The 20293-nt window shown below is 43.4% G+C and overlaps 2 protein-coding genes across 5 annotated transcripts; one reads left to right on the top strand and one right to left on the bottom strand.

Moving 5' to 3' along the window:
- The first annotated feature begins 152 nt into the window (after positions 1 to 152).
- Positions 153 to 10505, top strand: anln (anillin, actin binding protein). 4 transcript variants are annotated; one of them, XM_082520319.1, is made up of 23 exons: positions 153 to 319; positions 1731 to 1881; positions 1966 to 2388; positions 3081 to 3403; positions 3534 to 3834; positions 4060 to 4226; positions 4322 to 4411; positions 4500 to 4608; positions 4899 to 5182; positions 5262 to 5395; positions 5481 to 5622; positions 5708 to 5843; positions 6095 to 6268; positions 6434 to 6560; positions 6715 to 6763; positions 6884 to 6937; positions 7052 to 7084; positions 7178 to 7196; positions 7801 to 7913; positions 8239 to 8325; positions 8423 to 8530; positions 8714 to 8886; positions 8972 to 10505. In XM_082520319.1, exons 1-23 carry the CDS (start codon positions 302 to 304, stop codon positions 9090 to 9092), a joined length of 3336 nt encoding a protein of 1111 aa, XP_082376445.1. In that variant the 5' UTR covers positions 153 to 301; the 3' UTR covers positions 9093 to 10505. The 4 variants fall into 4 exon arrangements, with proteins under 4 accessions (XP_082376445.1, XP_082376446.1, XP_082376444.1 ...); XM_082520320.1 differs by having other exon boundaries at positions 4965 to 5182; XM_082520318.1 differs by having other exon boundaries at positions 3537 to 3834; positions 4896 to 5182.
- Positions 10506 to 16718: 6213 nt separating this feature from the next.
- Positions 16719 to 19662, bottom strand: arl4ab (ADP-ribosylation factor-like 4ab). The gene is made up of 2 exons (XM_082520913.1): positions 19525 to 19662; positions 16719 to 18544 (listed from the first exon to the last, which is right to left on the bottom strand). Exon 2 carries the CDS (start codon positions 18465 to 18467, stop codon positions 17862 to 17864), a length of 606 nt encoding a protein of 201 aa, XP_082377039.1. The 5' UTR covers positions 18468 to 18544; positions 19525 to 19662; the 3' UTR covers positions 16719 to 17861.
- Positions 19663 to 20293: the final 631 nt, after the last annotated feature.

The raw sequence follows: 20293 nt of genomic DNA on the forward strand, positions 1-20293 counted from the left end.
CCTTCGTAAACCCTGCTGACTGCAGATTATTTTGTAATCTGAGCAAACATAAAAAACACACCGAAACACCGGAAGTCATTCTTTGGCACAACACCGGTCACGACCCCTCTCGGTGATTTTGATTGGCTCTAAGTGGTCCGTTGAAGATGTGGAGTCTGCGCAGTAGTCACAGCGCCGAAATTCAAATTTGAACAGAAGCTGTTCGGTACAAAGAGAGAAGCTGGAGTCGCGCAGTTCTCTGTACACGCAGTTGTAGTAGTTTTACTTCAAACTGCAGTCGAGTTGTTAGAAAGTAACCAGAATGGATCCGTTTACTGAGGTGAGTCACAGAAAAACTTTACTAATCAGCCAACAACGGAAGAAGCTGCGTTAAAGTGACTGGATAGTGCACAGCTAACGTAGAAACCAAATGTTATAATGGTAGTGCTCAGAGAGCACGGGGCATTAGCTTGTTTGTTATTAGCTTTAGACGTTGACGTTTTTAACACGGCTGAAGAAAACATGTCACGTGTTTCTTTGGTCAAAACGACTACATGAGCCACAAAAGTATCTCATTTTAATGTCAGTATGTATGTGGCTGGAACAAGTTAACAAGTATTTCGCTCCTGAATGATCGTTATATTTAAGCGCTCCTTAACCTTCTAGCGTCCACATATGTGGACATCACACTTTGGGTTATTTAGACCAAAATACTCAATTTTGCGCTACAAGGGCCTGATGTCCACTTACGAGGACATTATATGCTACTGTTCTATCAAAACTTTAAACGAATATCCTCATGTGACTCTCATTTTTCTTAAAAACAAAAATAAGGTTAAAAAAAACCTGGTAATTCTTTGTTTTTACATTCATCGGGCCCCAATGTGACCAAATATCACAGTGAAATTAAAAATGCTGCCGTGGAAGAGTTCGGGTCTTAGGAGGTCAAACAACGCCCCAGTCGTTAAACTCGCTGAGTGTCCGTAGCTGCGTCCAGCAGTCGGACCTGTTGGGCGTCAGTTTCTTTCTTTTCTGTTATTTTCACTCATGTCGGTGCTGCCAGCTAACTAACCGACATGAATCAGGTCTGATGTCATCAGAGTTTAAACCGCAGGCGTACAGGAGCGTGCGTCATTCTTCAGCAATGCTTTTCGTCAGCGCCTGCAGAGCTGATGTAGGGTGTCGTACGTGTCGGGACTTGCACAGCAGAATAGAATTAGGCCTTTAGTGCAATTGTTCATGGACAACGAGGTTATGGGTGCATTCCCGTTAAATATGCAGCAATTAAAATATGAATAGTAAGACAGCAGAATGAAACAAACAGGAGAAATGTAAGCGCAGTGTTAGAAACACGAGGGAAAGCAAACACGTTCTTATTATCTTTGGTTACTTCGTGTTTCTTTGGATGCCTTCACATGTTTCAGGAGTTATCAGCTCTGACAGCTAAAACTAAGAAACATTAGAATCTGACAGTGAGGGAAATATTTGTAACAGTAGTCAAAGAGAACAGTGAGAGCCCAAAGCTATAGGAGACTATTAAACCGTTTATATGAGGTGTAAACACTTGTAAATGATCTTTGATGCAGAAACTGTATCTGTGAGTGGCATCATCCCTTTAGATGCAGCAGCGTTGCCATAAATCCCTCTGTGCACCTGGCTTTAGTTTGTAATTTAGCTTGACTCCGTTTCACTAAAGCAGTTGAACACTACAGAGGTGATGTTTTATTAACAACCCAACTCTACCAAACTAGAAACTGTTGGAGCGAACTCGAGCTCGCAGAGAGAACCTCCAGAAGAAACTCGCAGAAAGAACCAATGCAGCGAACAGACAGGTGGTGAAAAGGCCTCGAGAGCCACTGACTGACACAAACATTGTGATCAGCGAGTCTCTTATTGATAAAGGTATGAGCCCCTTTAGTGTTTTGGCACTTTAACCTCTGAGCTGCAGCTGTCTTGTGTTTGCTTAAATCTCTTTATTGTTTTCAGTGCCCCAGGCGTCCACAAAGCCATCTCCCTCGAAGCGCAAGTGCTCTGGAGAAAATGTCCAACCTGCAGCTGATGAAGAGAACCAGGAGCCGGTGATGCCACAAGCTCCTCTTCTCTCAGATCCTCCCACAGACAAAAAGCCCCCGGTGGGTCCAGCCAGCATCCGGCCTTTCTCCTCCTCGGAGAAGACTTCAGGAAAGCCTGTTCTGCAGTCTCAGGCAGTGCAGCTGAAAGCGGAACGCCCAGAACCCGACAAGGTGGCTGTCTGCACTGCTCTTGTTCCTCCAAGCAGAACAGAAGCACAGATAGGAGCCGCCAATCCAGCTCCTCAGAGTAACACAGAGGATCCAGCTCCATCTGCTGCTGGCATGAAATCACGCTTAAAAAACCTGGCAGAGCAGAGGAAGTGCTGGAACACTGACGGTAACAGTTTCCTGCTGTTTAATTTACATAGAATGAGTTTAAATTTACAGGAAGTTATTAACAAGACTTCAGGAGGGGGGGGGGGGACAAAATGATCAGAAATAAATAAAAATTAGTCTGAGACAAAAGATCTCCATCCTGAGATAACAGCTGAGGGAATCTACATGAAATCGGCTCAACCAAGAAATGTGTGTGAATTTCTGTCTATGTAGAAAGTCCCAGATGTGGGATTTTTGATCATTTCTCACAGTTGCTGTAGTTTCAGAAACAGATCGTGCTGAGTGTCAGACTGATGGTACAGTGAGTCGGTCTTATGGCAGGTTTTAGTGACTGTGTGTAATCTAGTTTTAAAAATGCGATAATGGCAGTAATATCGTATCATAGGTCAGGTATTGTGTTGTCTGGTGATTCCCACTTCTACAAGCAGACAACAGGAGGTTGAAATGCTTTCTGATGCTGTCTATTTTAAAGAAATCTCTCTTATATGTAATGTAGAACTATATAACACACTGTTGGCTCTCTTATACGTGATTCTTTTGGTTACAGTTACAGTTTATGACACCAAGAAGCATTCAGAAAAACAGATGTTCCATCTTCGTCCTCAGATGAGCTCTAATCCTGAAATTCCAGATAACGTCTGTTTTTTACGTGTGAATAAACGTGTAAAAGTGAAATAGTTTCTCCCTTTTCAGATGCTTGTGATGTACCTTCAGACTGTATTCCTGTATCCACGATAAAGAGACCGTTTGATGCCCAACCAGCTGCCAGTCCCTCTGTCTCCTCAGAAATTTCCCTTGGGAGGAGAGGCAGACTGGCCAACCTGGCTGCAACCATTGGTTCCTGGGAGGATGATCTCAGCCATGCTAAAACCCCCAAAGAGAAAGCAAAGGAGACGCTCGCTGCTTCGTCTAGTCCCAGATTTACAGTCAGAGGTGCTGCGGCTTCCAGCACTAAACCCAGCGTTTCGGTGACCAGTTCAACCGTGAGGAGCAAGTGCACGGGCATCTCCAAGCAGGTATTCATTTTTTATCTTGTGCATAATCGCTTCACTATTCAAATTTTAGCTTTTCCTGCAAGGTTTCCTGGGTCACTAGAAATATATCTCCTGTATAAATAAACTGGCTTTCCATCTGTTTATTTTTCAGCAGGCTGCGTTTTCTCCAAGCCTTCAAAAAGCCGACTTGGTATCCAGTCCTCAGAAGTGCTCCAACCAGGGCGCGACAGTGTCCTCTATTCATCAGAAGACCTCGGTTGAGGAACCGGCCCTCTTATCTAGTCAGCAGAAGGCCAGCTCCTCCATGTCAGCGCTTCAAAGTCCCCAAAAACATCAGGCCCTGTCCAAAGGCCCAAATGTCTCCTGCAGTCCCCAGAAGCTGGAGCTTTGCGCCAAGCCCAGCTCATCTGACCTTCCAGCCTCGAGGGAAAAGGTTACTACAGGAGCTTTTGGTGAGTTGGACTGGAAAGCTGGTTATGATGAAAATTGCTCAGTGGCAGTGTCTGCATGTTTTGATATGGCCAGTTTCTTAGCACATCAGCCGGTTCTATTCACTTGTGTACCAGGGGCACCTTCCTACATTGTCATTTAATTGTCTGCTCAAATCAGTGTTGACACAGACCCATTAGTTGATTCTATCCTCCACAAGTTAGAGTGATTTTTACCATCTCAAATAGGAGTGAAATCTTTGCGGGAGCGCATCAACCAGAGCTCACCTGCTCGAGTCGGAGTACAGACCAGCGCTGCCTCTGTGAGTCCAAACACCAGGTCGGTACAGGAGAGACTCAGAGCTGCCCAGGCTACAAACACAACCACCGCTGACATCACTATGAGGCAGAAACTGGTAGGTTGATGTCATTCTTGGTGCTGCAGTTATGTTTTTCGCCCTTATCCGAATAGCAGAATGGCACATTCTAATATCAAGCCTGCTCGTTTCAGGAGCGTGAGAGTGAGCTGGCTCAAATTTGCAGTCGCTTCCAGCAGAGGAGCAAAATGTGGAAGGACAAAGAAGGAGGAGCGGACACTAAGGTTGGACAGGAAGCATCAGGCACACACAAAGTAAATAAAGTCTCCCAGCATTCACCCCAGTGGATTTTTCAAATGATGTACTTTTCAGGAAGAGGTCGTAAAGCCTGTTGAGAGAGAAGTGATCTCATCTGAGCCGCCGGATGAATTCCCTGCACCATGTAAGAAATCTGACGCAGGCGGCGAGTGCGCTCCTTCAGGTATTGCATGACAGTCCCGAACAGAGCCCGAGTACTCGGACTACTGGTAAAGTGAAGCTATCAGTTATCTGGTGTCGGGCAGATTATAATATGGCATATTGTTTTTAGTCACAGTGCAATGACTGCTGTGTGTTTTGTCACCATCGGTGGTTCTGTTGGACCCTCAGCAGTGATTCAGTTTAACTTCAGATTTTGAGTTTAGGATGTTGGTACAGCTCTACACAACAAAACAAACCATACTTCCTGATGACAATCTCAAGACTTGTAACATGGGTTTAAATAAACAGCAGGTCGTCAGCTGAGCTCCCCTCCAGTGTTGACCTCCAGCCCCCTGAAAGTGGCTGTTCACACTACAGATAAGTTGACTGAAGAGACCCCAGAGGAGAAAAGAGAAGAAAACGTGGATCAGTCTGTCAATTCTACCGTCATCAACGAGCTGTTTGGAGATCTAGAACAGAGTGAAGATCCCAGCGGTGATGAGGAAGATGCTTTAAACATCTCCTCGATGTCCCTCCTCACTCCACTGGCAGAGACTGTGGCCGCTGTGGTAAACAGTCCAGAAAAAAGAATGATGGTAAGCACCGACGAGTCCTCGTCCATGGAAATGCAGCGGTAATTGTTCAGTGATAATATTTTCTTCATGACTTGTGCAGACATCCACTCCAGCCAACTCTTTCATTATGAAGAGCACAACTCCCGACGATGTCGCCATAGCCAAAAGCTTCCAGACCTCCTCAGATGGAGATGGTGCAAGTGTCTCAAGTGAGGACCACAAGCTTCCCTACAGGTAAGTGTTTCCTCCGTGCAGTGCTGAGATGCTTCAGAGCCGTCTGTTTTCACCGTCTCACTGAATGTTTGTTGCTGTGTGCAAGTATCGATGCATACAGGTCAACCAGGGTGAAGAACACCGAGAGGCCCAGTGTGAAGCAGGTTATTGTGAGAAAAGAAGACGTTTCTAAGAGAGCCGAGGAGCCCCGAGCATCCAGCCTGTTCAGTGTCAAACAGAAGATAAAGGTTTACATTAAACTTGTTCCATATAGGATTTCAACTGGTAATAAACTACAGTCTGATCTTACACACAAATCTACCTTTTGTGTAGATTCTGACAAATGAAATCAACCTGCAGCAGACGGTTATCTATCAAGCCAGCCAGGCACTCAACTGCTGCACAGATGAAGAACACGGGAAAGGCTCGCAGGTGGAGGCTGAGGCAGAGAGGCTGCTGCTGGTGGCAAGTAAGCACATCTCTAATGTTTCCTTAGTCAGCTCAAGGTTGTTCACATAGCACGATCACAGAGTCTTGAGTAAAGGAACACAAATAAAAATACACATAGTGCTAATATTTAGTTTCCTGTATAAAATGTGAAAGCATTGCAGAGACCTACCCTGTGTCGATGTTAGAGTTCCACATGTCGGTGTTTAGAAGATTAACGAGGGACATGGTTTGGCCCAAAGATATGACTTTGTTTACGTTTGATGGCCTCAGGCGAAAAGAGAGAAGCACTGAAGGTGGAGCTGGACCAGCTGAAAGGAAATCCAGGAGGAAGGAAAGAGGGGCCTGCAGCCCCGCAGCCAATGGCCTCCAAAGGCTGCATCACCCTGCAGGAGCTACGCCTGCCTCTCAAGGCAGACTTTGTCTGTTCCACTGCCAATAAACCAGGTACACGATCCATAACTCTACAGTTCTCCATGTTCTCCATTAGACCACATCTCAAATGAGTGCTTTTATTAAACTGTTATTTGTCAGTTTTAAGAATCTTCAGTCAGAGTGAAATCCCACAATTTCACACTAATGTTGTCATGCTGTTTGTTTCCATTATTTCAGAGTCTACCAAACATTCATTTTTCATCATGATCAGGGCGGGAGCAGAGAACATTGTGGCCACGCCTTTAGCCACGACACACCGTGGCCTGAGTGGCGACACCCTCACCTTCCCCACCAAGTTCACTATGTGAGTCAGAAGCAGTTAGTGGAGGCACTGTTGGCCTTCAGTCACACCGCTGTGGTCACTCATCATTTCAGCACGTCGCCTCTGTTGTTAAACACTATTAACTAAACATAATCAATTTATTTACTGATTGCTGAGGAGAATCTTTGACTTTCAGATCTGACGTTGACAGTGGCTTTGACATCAGTGTAGAAGTATACTGTCTGGTACGTGTCCTCGTTCTGCAAGTACTAACGCTGTATTTCTGTGACACCGTCTGTTCATAGTCTTCTGTAAGTTTCTGTTTTGCAGTGTTACTGATGGTGCACAGTGCTGTTCCCTTTCAGGTGCAGAAACGGGAAATCTGCAGTGACAAGAAGAAGAAAACCAACAAGTCGAAGGTAATTCCTGTTTTATTTTACGTTTGTTGTTTGCTGTTGGGATATGCTTTTAGAGTGTGTGGCTGTTCTCACTTTACTCTTTAAAACAAATGTAATATTTCTTCATCTTCCTAGGCTATCACTCCAAAGAAGTTCCTTGCCATCACTGTAAGTATTTAAAAAAAAACTAAAACTTTAAAGGAAAAATGAGAAAAAAGCTCCTTTTTTCCACATGTTAATTAATTTATTCTTCTCCTGCAGAAGACGACACAGACACCAGGTATGTGACACTAAGGTTTATACAAACTGTGCTGTGAAGACTATTATGTAACAAAGTGTAAAAGATACAGAGTGATGGTCTCAATATAAGCTTCAAGGAGAAATGAGCTTTATTAGGTCAAATAAACGTACTGGATGAATCAGTGATCTGTTGTTCTCACACTGTGGATTCTGTTCATTTGGGCCGTTTTAAACAGGAGAAACATTTCAATACTCTTCCAGGTGACGTCTTTAGTCACAGTGTGACAGCTTTTGTGTGGAAAGTTGTATCTGAGCAAAACCAAATACAGATGTTTAGCTATAATGCATGTCTGAAAAAAAACAAATGAGCCAGATGGAGCCAGAGTGGGTACACATCACCAGTGTTTTCAAGTCAATATATTTCTAAAGATTCTTTTGACATGAAATTCTCACTAGATGTCAGTAATGAGGCACCTTTTTATAGGAACCAGCTGAGACGCATTTGCACCCAGTAGCAGGGTTTCTAATTACTGACAGATGTCTGGGGGTGTGTCCATGCCTTTTTGCACCTTCCTTTTTTCATGTGTTCAGTACTTTCCCCCTGTGTCACTTGTCATTATTAAGCATAATGTATGTTGTTGCAGTTGTGGCCAGTCCTGGAGGCCCCAATGCGGTTCGCACCAGTAACTTTGCTCTGATTGGAGCATACAAGCTCACCCTGGCTTCAATTGGGAAGACCCAGTTTCCTTTGGAGAAGGTATGAAAGCCCCGAGTTCATAGTCCATGTATATCTGTCTCCATTCACACTGTTACATCCATGGCAGTAACATCCTCATGCATCTGTAAACTCAGTAATTATGTCAGCCTATGTATGTAACCATGACACACACACACAGTGTTTCCATGTCCATATTCACCTGTAGACTGCACCACTGTTTTTCTCCCACATGTACTGAAATCAAATGATTGTCATTTCTTATTTTCCCAGTAAAATATAAAGCAATGTGCAGTGGCTCATGACTTTTGCATAGTGCTGTATGAAGTGTTAGCCTTCCATTCAGTCTGCCTGCTCTGGGTCATAGGTGCCATTCCTGTGCCCTTTGGAGGGCCACATCTACCTTAAGATGCACTGTGAAGTGGGCTCAAAGGTGGAGGAAAGGGGCTTCCTGGTGAGTATGGCTCATGAGGCTGATGCTGGCCTTAATGTGCTGCTGCTACAACTATTCTTGAAGTCTAATCATCTGTCTTTGTTTTTTCTTACCACAGACGATGTTTGAAGATGTTAGTGGGTTTGGAGCTTGGCACAGACGATGGTGCGTCCTGTCAGGATACTGCATCTCCTACTGGACTTACCCAGACGACGAAAAGAGAAAGGTAACAATGCTGCGAGCCAGCAAGCAAGTTTGTCTGTTACTCTACATTCACATGCTGACTAATATGTGACTGCTCTAAACCTGCAGTAACAACTGAAAAACATTAAATAGACGGTGCCAAAGTTTAAAGCTTTAAGAATAAAATGTAAGCAAAGACTGAACAGGGTTGTTCTACATCTCGTAGAATCCCATTGGTCGCATCAATCTGTCCAACTGCACAAGTAAGGCAGTGGAGCCAGCCAGCAGAGAGTTCTGTGCCCGACCCAACACGTTTGAGCTCATCACCATCAGACCACGGAGAGACGATGACAGAGAAACGCTTGTCAGCCAGTGCCAGAACACCACGTGTGTCACTAGGTACGTTTCCACCATATGGACAGGTACTTACTCCTGAAGAGTGGCTTGATGACAGTCAACATACTCTGCTTGTTTTCCTGTGCAGAAATTGGCTGAGTGCTGACACCAAGGAGGAGAGAAATCTGTGGATGAAGAAGCTGAACCAGATTCTGGTGGACCTGCGGATGTGGCAGCCAGATGCCTGTAACAGACCGCTGCCCAACTAATCCCTTTGTATTCTTTGGACTGCTGATGATGCATGGCTTACTAAGTGCAATATACTATCATACCAGTTGGATATTTGAGTAGGATCATTGATCACAGGAGGTGAAATAAACATCCGACACATGCTAGAACAGGTTTTTCTGCATTGACGTGGGTGTTGGGTTTTTATATATCTGATGCATAAGCCTGGTTTGATGTGCTTTGGCTGATGTTGCCACGTTTTTACGTTAATGCTAATATTTAATATGCACATGCTGCATGGCTTTAAAACTTTTGGTTTCAGTGTTGAAATTTGAATGTGCGTGGTGTTCAAATTCCTCTGTCTCTAAATATATACGTGTGTGTGCGCGCGAGTGAGTGTGTATATGTGTCCATGCTTTATAACCCCCTCCCCCAAAAAAGTATTATGTTCAATGGAGATAACTGGGGAGCCGATCTGTTACATATCCTGCTCTGAAGCCTGAGTCTGCATAACCAGCATGCTGGCCCATGTCCCAGCTGCCTGTCTTACCCTACTGTGCATGTCTGTGGAAGAGAGAACCAGGCAGGCACAGGTAGAACATGTCAGCTCCACAAAGAGCTCCAGACATCAGTGTGATGCAGCAGTGTTTAACCACTGTGCTTCCATGTTTCAGTTTTCTTATTTTTAATTAAAATGTAACGCTTCTGTCAGATATAACACATGGCTCATCTACACAAAGAAATTGAGGGGGGGGGGGGGTTAATTTAGGTGACAGTTTTGACCCCTCAGCTGTAAAAGGCTGATGAGAGCTTGTCACCCTGGCAGGTGGGCAGGCAGCATGGACATGCATATGAACACAGTGACGTAGGAGTTTATACGATCGGTATAACTAGTGTAGTTTGAATCGCAGCGACGTGGAGGGGGGAGGTTGAGGTCACTTCACTTGTGACAGTAACTTGATGATTTTAAAATTGATGCCACCCGTGTATCTACCAGGAAGCTGGGGGCAGCATCAGCAGTCACCTTTTTCAAATGTCATTTTATATACATGTTAATGAGTCTCAGGTGTAACAGCAAACTACAGAGTGCACGTTTACCTCTTAGGTACCTGTTAGACAATGCAGAGTAAATAAAATAGTCTAGTGACCTGCAAATAAATAACATTTTCAATAAAAGCACTTTTTTAAAAGCAAATGTTGATAAATGCAACCTGAAAATGGTCTCCATGCATCATTATCTCTAGTTATCTCTTGTTCCATCCTTTTACACTGATTTGGTAAACGTGGCTGTTTAACAATGTACGCTACAAGCTTTATTAAAAAAAGAATGGACGGGCTGTTTTACATGTTGCTGTGTAATTATATTGAATGAAAACGGTGCTTTTTTACCTTTTTGCAATTTGGTGCATTAAAAAGAGTATTTGCCCCTTTCTGATTTCTTGGGGTTTTCCACAGTTGTCATGCTTGTTTCAGATTATCAAACTAAGTTTAATAGAAAAATAACTCCAGTAAATACAAAATGCAGATTTAAATGATGATTTCCTTTATTGGAGAATAAAAGCTCCAAACCTTACTGGATAAAGTCAGTTCCTAAACTGAATCACTGGTTGGGCCTTCTCGGCAGCAAGAAGTGCAATCATGTGTTTGTGATAAACAGCAAAGAGGTTACACAGCGATGATGCAGGAAACAAGTGACCTCACTGAGATAAACAGTTCTGTCGTGAAAAATAAAGTTTCCACAGGACTCTGCAACCACATAAATACCGAAGTACATCTTTAATGGCTTACATGAGATTTCAGAGTAACAGCCATGTGTTGCTAACAAAATGCACTTGATTACCTGCTCATCAGCAAGTGTGACCTATAAAGACAGCTTTGGCAGTTGGCTGGTCTAGATTGTGCACCTCTCTGCTTTTGTAACCTGACACATTAAGACAGCTGCTGCAGCTGGAACATCATTAAATCTACCATCGTAGATTTAATGATGTTCCAGCTCAGGAGCCCCGGGCGGTCAAATACCTTACAATGCGTCCTGAGGTATTTAAACAGGAGCAGTATGTGCTCCTTTGTGCAAGGAGGAACAGGATGAGCACTGCCAGAGCCCCACTGACCACCAACAGGGCCTCTGACCAATCAAAGAAACATTCATCAGGCTAAATTTGAGCAGTCCATATAAAATGTGTTCATGCTGAACAATATTAGTTTTCTTAGCCTTTTCCATAGATGCTTATTATGGAAAAGGCTAAGTAGAAAAGCATCAATATAAATACCACCCAGAAATAGAAGTAGCTCACATTTAGTTTCTATTTTAGCACGATAGACTATTTTAGCATGACCCAACCCTCGCCCCCTACCGCTGCTGCACTGGCACGGCCTGTGGTGCTTATTGTGCTTAGGTTATGTTCTATGTGCAACAGTTACTAAATACATCCATCCAGTCGCTTCTGCTTGTCCTTTGCTGGAGCTGGAGCCTATCCCAGCTCTCAGATTTAGTTACTAAATCGCTCAAAATTACATTTTTAAGTGTTTTATTAAACATGTCTTTAAAGGCTAGAAATTTTTAATCAAGCTTTGCCTTTATTTGCTAATATGGGACAATATGGATTTCTAGTCCGTTGCTCACTGCAGAACTCTGGCTTCACTAAAGGCTTTGAGGGCGTTATTAGCTTTAAGGCATGCAGCTGAGTTATATCTGGGAGTAAAACTTCCTCTGATATGTCACTTTGTCCTTCAGAGAACCCACAGCATTATATGCACTATATACTATTACCTAAATAATCGTGATGTCTCGTCATGTAAATAGTGCAGATATTAATTGACACAATAAGCAATCAAACTGCTGGCCTAACAAAAGATGCAGATATTCCTTTATAATAATCAACATAGACTATTCTCCCATTCACCACCCACATGTGTCTGTCTTCCTCCGCTCGGCGACACACCTGCTGGGAATCAAACTCTGGTACTTGGTGATTCTGTTCTCAGACATTCAAGCTACAGACACCAGCAGCCACAGTCAACTGTCTTCCAGGAGCCAGAGCAGGCGACACCGAGGGAAATTTATGACCCTGTGGACAATATCCTGCCTTGTGGGTCAGCAGTTGAGGACAGGGGGAGTCAAACCTCTTATTTAATGGGACATATCTCTGTGTGACTTCAAGTGGGCTAGACTAGTGAAACAGTTACTGGCACTGAATATCCAGTGTAGCACGCCATTCCTGTACAGTGCCAGGAACCTACTCTCTGTGGCAGTAAAGAAGGCTAAGTCTCACGTGTTAGTGGTGAGCCGTGTAGTTAGAATGATGGAGCACATTTTCTAAATAGTGTGATGTTGGAATATATGGTTGAAGTAGCTCCAAAAGCAGGAAGGCAACACTGTGAAGTTGAACTGAAAACAGTTTTGCCCCCTTTATACTGTCTAGAAAAAACATTTCCTCTGCCTGAGCTGCACTATAAAGCTGTAAGTACGAAGTGTGTCAGCCACAGAGCGAAATGAATCTGCCCCAATTGCTTCACTGTTGCTGAGCTGAGCTGGCTGGAGGCAGCGTGGTGGCACATGAAAAATGGGACAAGTCAGTTTTGTGTGTCACAAAAGTGGCTCTTTTTAAAATCTGGTTAAATCACCATAGTAAGTAATGCTGAACATACAACTTGGGATACAGTAAGTTAAATTCAGAGTTCTGGTTCAAAGCTAGCTGGAAGCATCACATTTTCTCACCGATCCTTTGATTTCGTGAGTATCTACTCGGCGATGGGAAGTTGAATCTCTGATTCAGTTGCATCAGTGTGATGTTGATCTTGGTTGCAAATCACCGGACCAGCTCTTTATTCTATATTCGAGTGTGGTGACAGTTTGACCCTCCAGTCTACATCTGTTTTGTGGACTTGGACATTTGATCATGTCCCTAAGACGGGGTCCTTCAAGAATTTGGGGTGTCTGACCTGTTGCAACATTGGGAGAGATTGTTCTGGATCACCGGTAATAAGTCGAACTTGTCTGTTGATTGATTCTAAGAATAGAATAAGGTATTTTTTACTGGTGTAATTTAATTTAATTTTCAGTTGTTACAGACGGGACAGACATAGCTGGGGGATAGGAAAGGGAGAGAGAAAGATGAAGGAAAAGAAAAACAGAAGGAAGAGGGACAGTGAGAAATATACAAATGTCCTGGATCACCTGTTGAGAGAAAGAAAAGAGAAGCAAAAAAAGAGAGCAACATAATAAACACAGCACCATCGCATTAATCTAGCTAAGTGTAAATAACAGTAAATACTATATACTGAATGTTGTTGTGCAGCACGCAGGACCGACAGTACACAATGTGCTTTGAGGTAGCAACAGTCTTCTTTATTAAGATTACTTAGTGAAAAACACTGAATAAGTATTCTTGGTGTGTGTTCTTTGTTCTACTACATTTCAGCAAATGGTGTTGGGAATGCAGCAGAGTACAGTCAGATATCACGTAGTACCATCTGGAAGCCATTTGATTGGAAACAGCTTTATTATTCAGCATGCCGATGATCCCGAACACACCGGCAGTGGAGTAAAATCATACCTAAAGCCATTATTTACAAATAGAGGAAACAGGAAACATTGTTAAACCTACCAAAGTTTCTCGAAGAGTGCACTGACGACTTATCTGGGAGGTCACAGAAGGACCCTGAACATCAGCTAAAGAACTCCCGACCTCACTTGCCTCAGTTAAGGCCAGTGTTTATGATTTCACAATATGACAGAAACTGGGCAAAAATGGCGTTTATGATAGAGTTCAGAGGCAAAACCCACTGCTGACCGAAGAGAACACAAATACTGTGTAAACTAGGAGAATAGATGAGCTTTTAAAACTCTTGCGATCCATGGTGGGCTGTGTAAACTTAAATCTACATGAAGAGTGACTGCATTAGTGTATCAATACCATACTCTTTGGGTGTATAAGACACATATCATGTCATGTTCTTCTTCTGGCACATGGTGGTGCTAAACATGTTCTAAGAACTTCTCCAGCTTCACAGAGTTAAGTCTGTGACAGTTTTTAGAGCAGGGCTCCGTGCTGTAAATGAGCCTTTTTACATGTCATGTCCACTTTAAACACAGTCGGTAGGCTGTCATTCAAGCATCTGCAGTTTCCTTCCTCCACAGCAGTATCTGCCCAGCACCCCTGTGTATTTTCCATTACACAAAGTAGAGCGGCGTGCCAGGTCAAGACTGCCTTTTCCCTTTGGCTGGAGGGTGACCGCCGGCAGTAAAACACTACTGAAGGTGTCATTTTTTTCTACATAATCATACCAGTCCTGGGCTTCTTGGTCCTGGAGTTTCATTAATGATGGATTAGTGAAGACACACTGTTGGCTGCAGCTTCTCTATCAGGTTCTACGTGTGTGTTTAGAATGAGGTCAAAATGAGGTTGAGAGACGCCACCACTTTTCTACTTGTATCTAGTCCAGTCGGCTGCCTGCTAAGGACACTGGAGGATGACTGTTACTGAGGGCATACTGGTCTCCAACCATTACAGTGTTCTGAATCACTTTCAGGTCAGCTAATGTGAGTATGAGCTAACTCAGGGGTCACAGTAGCAGCACCAGTGGCTAGCAGCATATCTTTCATAGCCGTTCCTCCAGTCTTTTAAACAGCTGAGAAAAAAAGACTTTAAAAGCATGGCCATCCATGTTGGGGTGTATACTCAGCATCGGAGAGGGGTGCAGGGTTGAGGTGGGACGTTTGAAAGCTGTGTGGACTTCTAATCTGATTCCCAGTCAGCTCCAACTGTGAACGGTGTAAACTGCAGTTTTCAGAGCTGAGAACAGGATACGGTGATAATGTAAGAGGAACCACTCCCTTCCTTGCTTCGGTTTCCTGAGAAGAGTCTGGCTGCCTGCCGACAAGACCCCACCCAACCAACCGTTTAGCACCGAGTGAAGAGATAGCAGGACCATTTCTGCAAACTGCCAACTAACGATTACTAAATGGCCGATTTTGTGTTCATCCAGCACGTAGTTCAGATAAAAACACTTTCAGATTATCAGGACAGATATTTGACTTTCGTGTGCTACAGAGAGCAACTTTCTATTTTACTTTTATTTAAAAGTATTTGCCCCCTTCCTGACTTCTTATTTATTTTACATATTTGTCACACTTACATATATATTATACTCATAATATTAGGCAAAGATATCCAAAGTTAATACAATATTAGTTTTTTAATTATTTCATCTGAACCCTGTGTGCAAAAAGTAATTACCACCCCTTATTAAACCATGAATGAACTGTGATTAACCAGAGTTTTTGAAAAGCTACACTCAGACCTGATGACCCAAGAAATCACAAAGTCTGATAAAATGAAGTAGCTAAAAGATCCCATAAAGCAAAACACAGCATGTCCTCGAGCTAAAGACACTCAGGAGCAGTTTAGAAACAGAGTCTTTGGGACTTCATTGAACCATGGTGAAAGCCGTTATCCACAAAGGAGTGGGTGACACAGTTAAAAGTCAGATGTAGTGGTGGTGGTGTGATGATCTAGGGCTGCTTTGCTGTTTCAGGACCTGACCAACGTACTGTAATTGATGGAACCATGAATTTAGCTCTACAAGAAAATCCAGCTCAGTTCATGCCCTGAAGCTTGAGTGCACTCGGATTATTCAGCAGGACAATGACCCAAGACAAACCAACAAGTCCACCTCGAAATGGTACAAAGAAAACCATCATCAAGGTTTTGGATGTTTTGAAATGACCTTAAAACTGATCCAGATGCTCTGGAATGACCATGAAAAGCAGTTCGTGCTCAACAATCCTCAAATACGGCTCAACTGAACACTTCTGTAAAGACAAGTGGGCCAAAACTCCTTCACAGTAGTTTCAAAGACTCATTACATTATTTCAAATGCTTGATTGCAGTTCCTGCTCTCAAAGCTGGCACAAGCAGTTATTAGGTTTAGGCTAATATTTTTCCACACAGTGCATGTTGGCTTTGGTAGCTTTTCCCTTAGTAACAAATAAAAGCAAGTAAGCCCACCAGCCTCAATAAATTAAATAATCCCTTAACACTACATTTTGTATTTACTTGGGGCATCTTTGTGTGAAAGATTTGTATGACAAACATGCCAAAAAAATAAAAATTAGGAAGGGAGAAAACACTTTTTAACGGCCCTGTTTAACCAACGGATTTACAAATGTACTTTTATTAGTATAACTGAACACATGATGTACAATTCCCTTCCTTTGAAGAAGTGGAATCAAAGTCGTGTTTTATAGCAAATAATTGTCCATCACGGTCATCCATGGGCACCCCGACTTTGGATGCAGTCCTGTAGTTTGGTGCTACACAACCCATTTGCTTACACACAAGGACACACGATAACACGTTTACCTTCAACAGCACATGTGGTGCAGCTGGAACCAGTGACACCGAGTTTGCTTCTGTTTTTCCCACAAAGTTACCAAATTGTAAACTTGTAAAGCCTCGTTAGGCTACCTTTGAATAAGCGAACAAGCTCGCGTTCATAGCACTGAGACGTGCAAAAGCCGGTGGCTGCGAATCCTTAACTCAATCAGTAAGAACTGCTCAGCCTTTTATCTCACTGCAGCAGCAGTTCGACAGTTACATACACCCAAACGCTTCGACGCTTCCACTCTGATCATGTTAATCGATGTCCAAAAAAGTACTTGAGCATTACTTTTTAAAAGTGTATTATTAATGCCTTACAACAAAAAGGAAGTAAAAAAACAAGAAACAATCACTACTCACTGAACATGAAAATAAATTCTCAGATGACGTTTAACATCACAGTTTTTATCCAATGTTAGCAGCACTGACAGTGGCACAGTAATCACAGGACGGGCTTAGACATTACAACAATGCAAGTAAAGCATGTGGGTCCAGTCTATGTTCTGCAATACAAGGAGACATGACCCTGAAGAACTTAATAAATGAAGAAATGTGGCTGGTGACCTGAAAACTAACATCTTAGCAGCAATGCAGATGACACTTGCATATCAAAAAGTATAATGCTGACTGATTGTCATCTTACTCCAAGTGTGACTCTGACTTCTCACTGTGGTTTTTTATGATAGTAGTTATAGTTGTTAGCTTTAAATATTTGAGCACTAACGTCAATTATTGACTACATTTTGTAATATAATCTAATATCAGAGAGTATATAAAGCCCTTTTTTGGTGCAGTTGATTGAAAAGCAGCCTCATGCTAAGAAAACAACTCACATGAGTCACATTTTGGTCTTTTGACACTGCTGTCAAGTGAAGAAACTGATTACTGTTATGTTTAAACAGTAACCAGATGATGAAAATCAATTAGTGTAAGTGTACTCTTGTCATGTCATCGAGACGTGTCAGCAGGAACACAGGCGCACCTCTGAAAAATAGCTTCTATTCAACTGTAGCGATTGTGACACGTGACGCTGTTTCTAGGAGTCAGTAGTGATTCTGTACTTAGTGAGTCGTTGTCAACTTTCAGAGCTTTGGTGGAATATACACGATCGAGACTTATTTGATTGTTTTTAAGTTGGTACAGCGCATGTTTCAACAAATAAACACAAAAGCTTTTTGTCCTTCTTTGAGAGTTCGGCGTATTGCTGCACTAACTTTAGAATGACTGTTTGCATTCAGAATCCATTGCACTGTCCTCAGTGGGAGCACCGGCTGACTTTAAGCCATTTCAGTTGAAGGAACAGACCCAAACAAAAAGGGGCAACTGACAGAATGGGTATCACTGTTCCAGCTAAACCCAGTGTTGTATTCAGCCGTACTTGTGCAGCTTTAGATTCTGCTCATAGTTTGTAGTTCCTCTACTAGCACATCATCTCTTCCTCTTTTGCTGCCGCAGCACCTTTCTCCTCTTCATGATCATGGCATGGAGCTTCTCCAGTCCCTCCTGCAGTCCCTCGCCGATAATGGCACAAGCAGGCTGAAGGTGCCAGGGTGTGGCAGTGTTGAGCTCACCTAGAGACAACATGCTCTCCATCTCAGGCAAACTAAGAGAATTGCGCAGGTCCTGTTTGTTAGCCACCACAAGGACCGGCACACCCTGGTTCTCTGCCAGCCGTGTGATTTTGTGCAACTCTGCCTTGGCTTCCTCGATGCGCTCGGCATCCACCGAGTCCACCACAAACACAATGCCATCAGCACAGCGCGTGTACGAGCGCCACAGAGGCCGCAGCTTCTCCTGGCCGCCTACGTCCCAGAAGTGGAAAGACGCAGTCCGACGGCTGCCTCCAAGAGACACTTTGATCTTCTCTGTGTTGAATCCCTTGGTCGGGACAGTGTTCACAAACTCATTGAAACGCAGGCGATACAGCACAGTGGTCTTGCCTGCACAGTCCAGTCCTAGAATGACAATGTGAAGAGCCTGAAAGCAGGGGAGGCAGGGGAGCAGCGAGCGATGATCCGACAGTCCGTTTCCCATCTTGGCACACAGACCGAAAGAAGTTGCCACTAAATATTCCCGAGGTTGATCTTGTTGTGAAAGAACTGCAGCAAAAGCTAGAATGTAGAGGAGAAATGCATGAGTCCAGGCATGCAAACACACAGCACTCTGTTACTTTACAAGGGCACAAACACCCAGGAAGTGAATAAACCCACACACCCTTACATTATCCTGACACTGAGGACTGAGCTCGGAATAAAACAGCAGGGCGCACTTCAACGTGTGACTCGTAAACAACGGGGAAGGAGATCTTTTAAATCCCCCCCAAATCCATCCGTCACCTCCATGGACAGATCAAAACCGGCCTTTGTGTTTTTTAAACTGAGCACACTGACATGTTGCTTTAAAAATGTGTTGCTTGGCAACCGACTTCTTTATGCCGAAAGGTCCGTTTCTAATCTATAAATTAAAATAAATCTTACGTTACTAACAAATCGACATGTGCTGAAGAACTGGGCTCCCGTGAGGTCGCTGATGACACGTTTCCGACGACAAGAAAACTGCGTTTCTATGACTTTATGCCCGGTTTGCAGCGGCCGCTCCCGCCCTGCTCACTGAAGGTAGACACACGGAGACGGCGATAAGTGATGCGCCACCAGCGCTTCATTAAAACCTAGTATTAAGAGTTAGCCCGAACTGAAATATGGCAAATAAAGATTGATGAAACATCTCTATCTATATCAAACACTGTGAATACCTTTAGCTTGTTATCCGAGGAGCGGCGTCAGTTTGTGAGCGATCCAAATGGAGTCTGGCGTGCAGTGCTGTGGGTCCTGTGTTACAGACCTGACTCGCTTGCAAAGCCAACAAGTGTTGGAAAAAGCAGTCTTAGCGCTTTGGGCCTTTTATGCACGTTTACATATAAAGCAGCGTTAGGTTAGCGTTACATGACAAAGCAGGCGGACATCAACGCAATTTGCTTCATTGAGGGGAAATTAATTTGAGCTGTCTCTGGGGTTGGATATGATTTCCCGGCTGTTATCGCTGTTTTCTACAGAAGAACGGATCCGTCACAGTAGCAGCGTAAGAAACGTACCTCGACAAACGATGTTAACCCATCACAGCTGGCAGTGCGTCCACAGGTTCGGTCACCCACCGCTGTCACCTCCTCAGACGTCTACAACTACTACTACCTCTCCATTCCGCAGCGGCGCTAAGACCACTAGAATAAACACCACTATTTCCGCTTTCGCTTTTCAAAATAAAAGCACAGCCGGCATATTTGGTTTGGCTGACTTCCACAGGCTTCGAAGCAAATCACGTAAAAGGGAAGGGCTCATTAAACGTACCGATACAAAGGGTGCTGTTGTTTGGAAGGGTTTGAAATAGGAAATTATATAGCTTTAGGTTTCCCCATAATGCATCATCCTCGTGTAAAATCTTGTAATCATACAAGAGCTGCGAGTCCAGCGTCAGTGGCTATTTATACGATTCCCCTCGTGTTGTACGCCCACCACGGGAACATTCGTCAAAACAGGATTATAGTAATACTTGTAATAGTAATGGATACTAGTGATATTAAAAGTTTATACTATTTCAGAGTTACTCGGGATTCATTCCATGCACTTTATAGTCTAATTATCATGAACCTCAATTTTTCCAAAGTTATGTAACACTGTTAATTTAAAGTCATTTATTTATATATTTATTTATTTAGCGACTCACTTCGCGGTTACACTCAAACCCGGGACTGTGCATCAAAGAGCACGTGTCGGTCGAAAGGTTTCTTTATGTATTTATTTATTTGGAAGAAGGCCAGTTTTTCAGGTTAGTATTCCACACACAGTGGCCTAAATTATGTTGAA

Source organism: Aulonocara stuartgranti, assembly GCF_965226115.1.
Source record: "Aulonocara stuartgranti genome assembly, chromosome: 22".
In the NCBI taxonomy this organism is placed as follows: domain Eukaryota; kingdom Metazoa; phylum Chordata; class Actinopteri; order Cichliformes; family Cichlidae; genus Aulonocara; species Aulonocara stuartgranti.

What these genes read in the sequence shown, in the direction of transcription:
- arl4ab (XM_082520913.1), bottom strand. Translation starts at nt 18,467, where the DNA reads ATGGGAAACGGACTGTCGGATCATCGCTCGCTGCTCCCCTGCCTCCCC.
- anln (XM_082520317.1), top strand. An exon ending in GAAGTGCTGGAACACTGACG is followed by an intron (nt 2,389 to 3,080) that starts GTAACAGTTTCC and finishes CTCCCTTTTCAG; the next exon opens with ATGCTTGTGATGTACCTTCA. An exon ending in CGGCGAGTGCGCTCCTTCAG is followed by an intron (nt 4,609 to 4,895) that starts GTATTGCATGAC and finishes TTAAATAAACAG; the next exon opens with CAGGTCGTCAGCTGAGCTCC.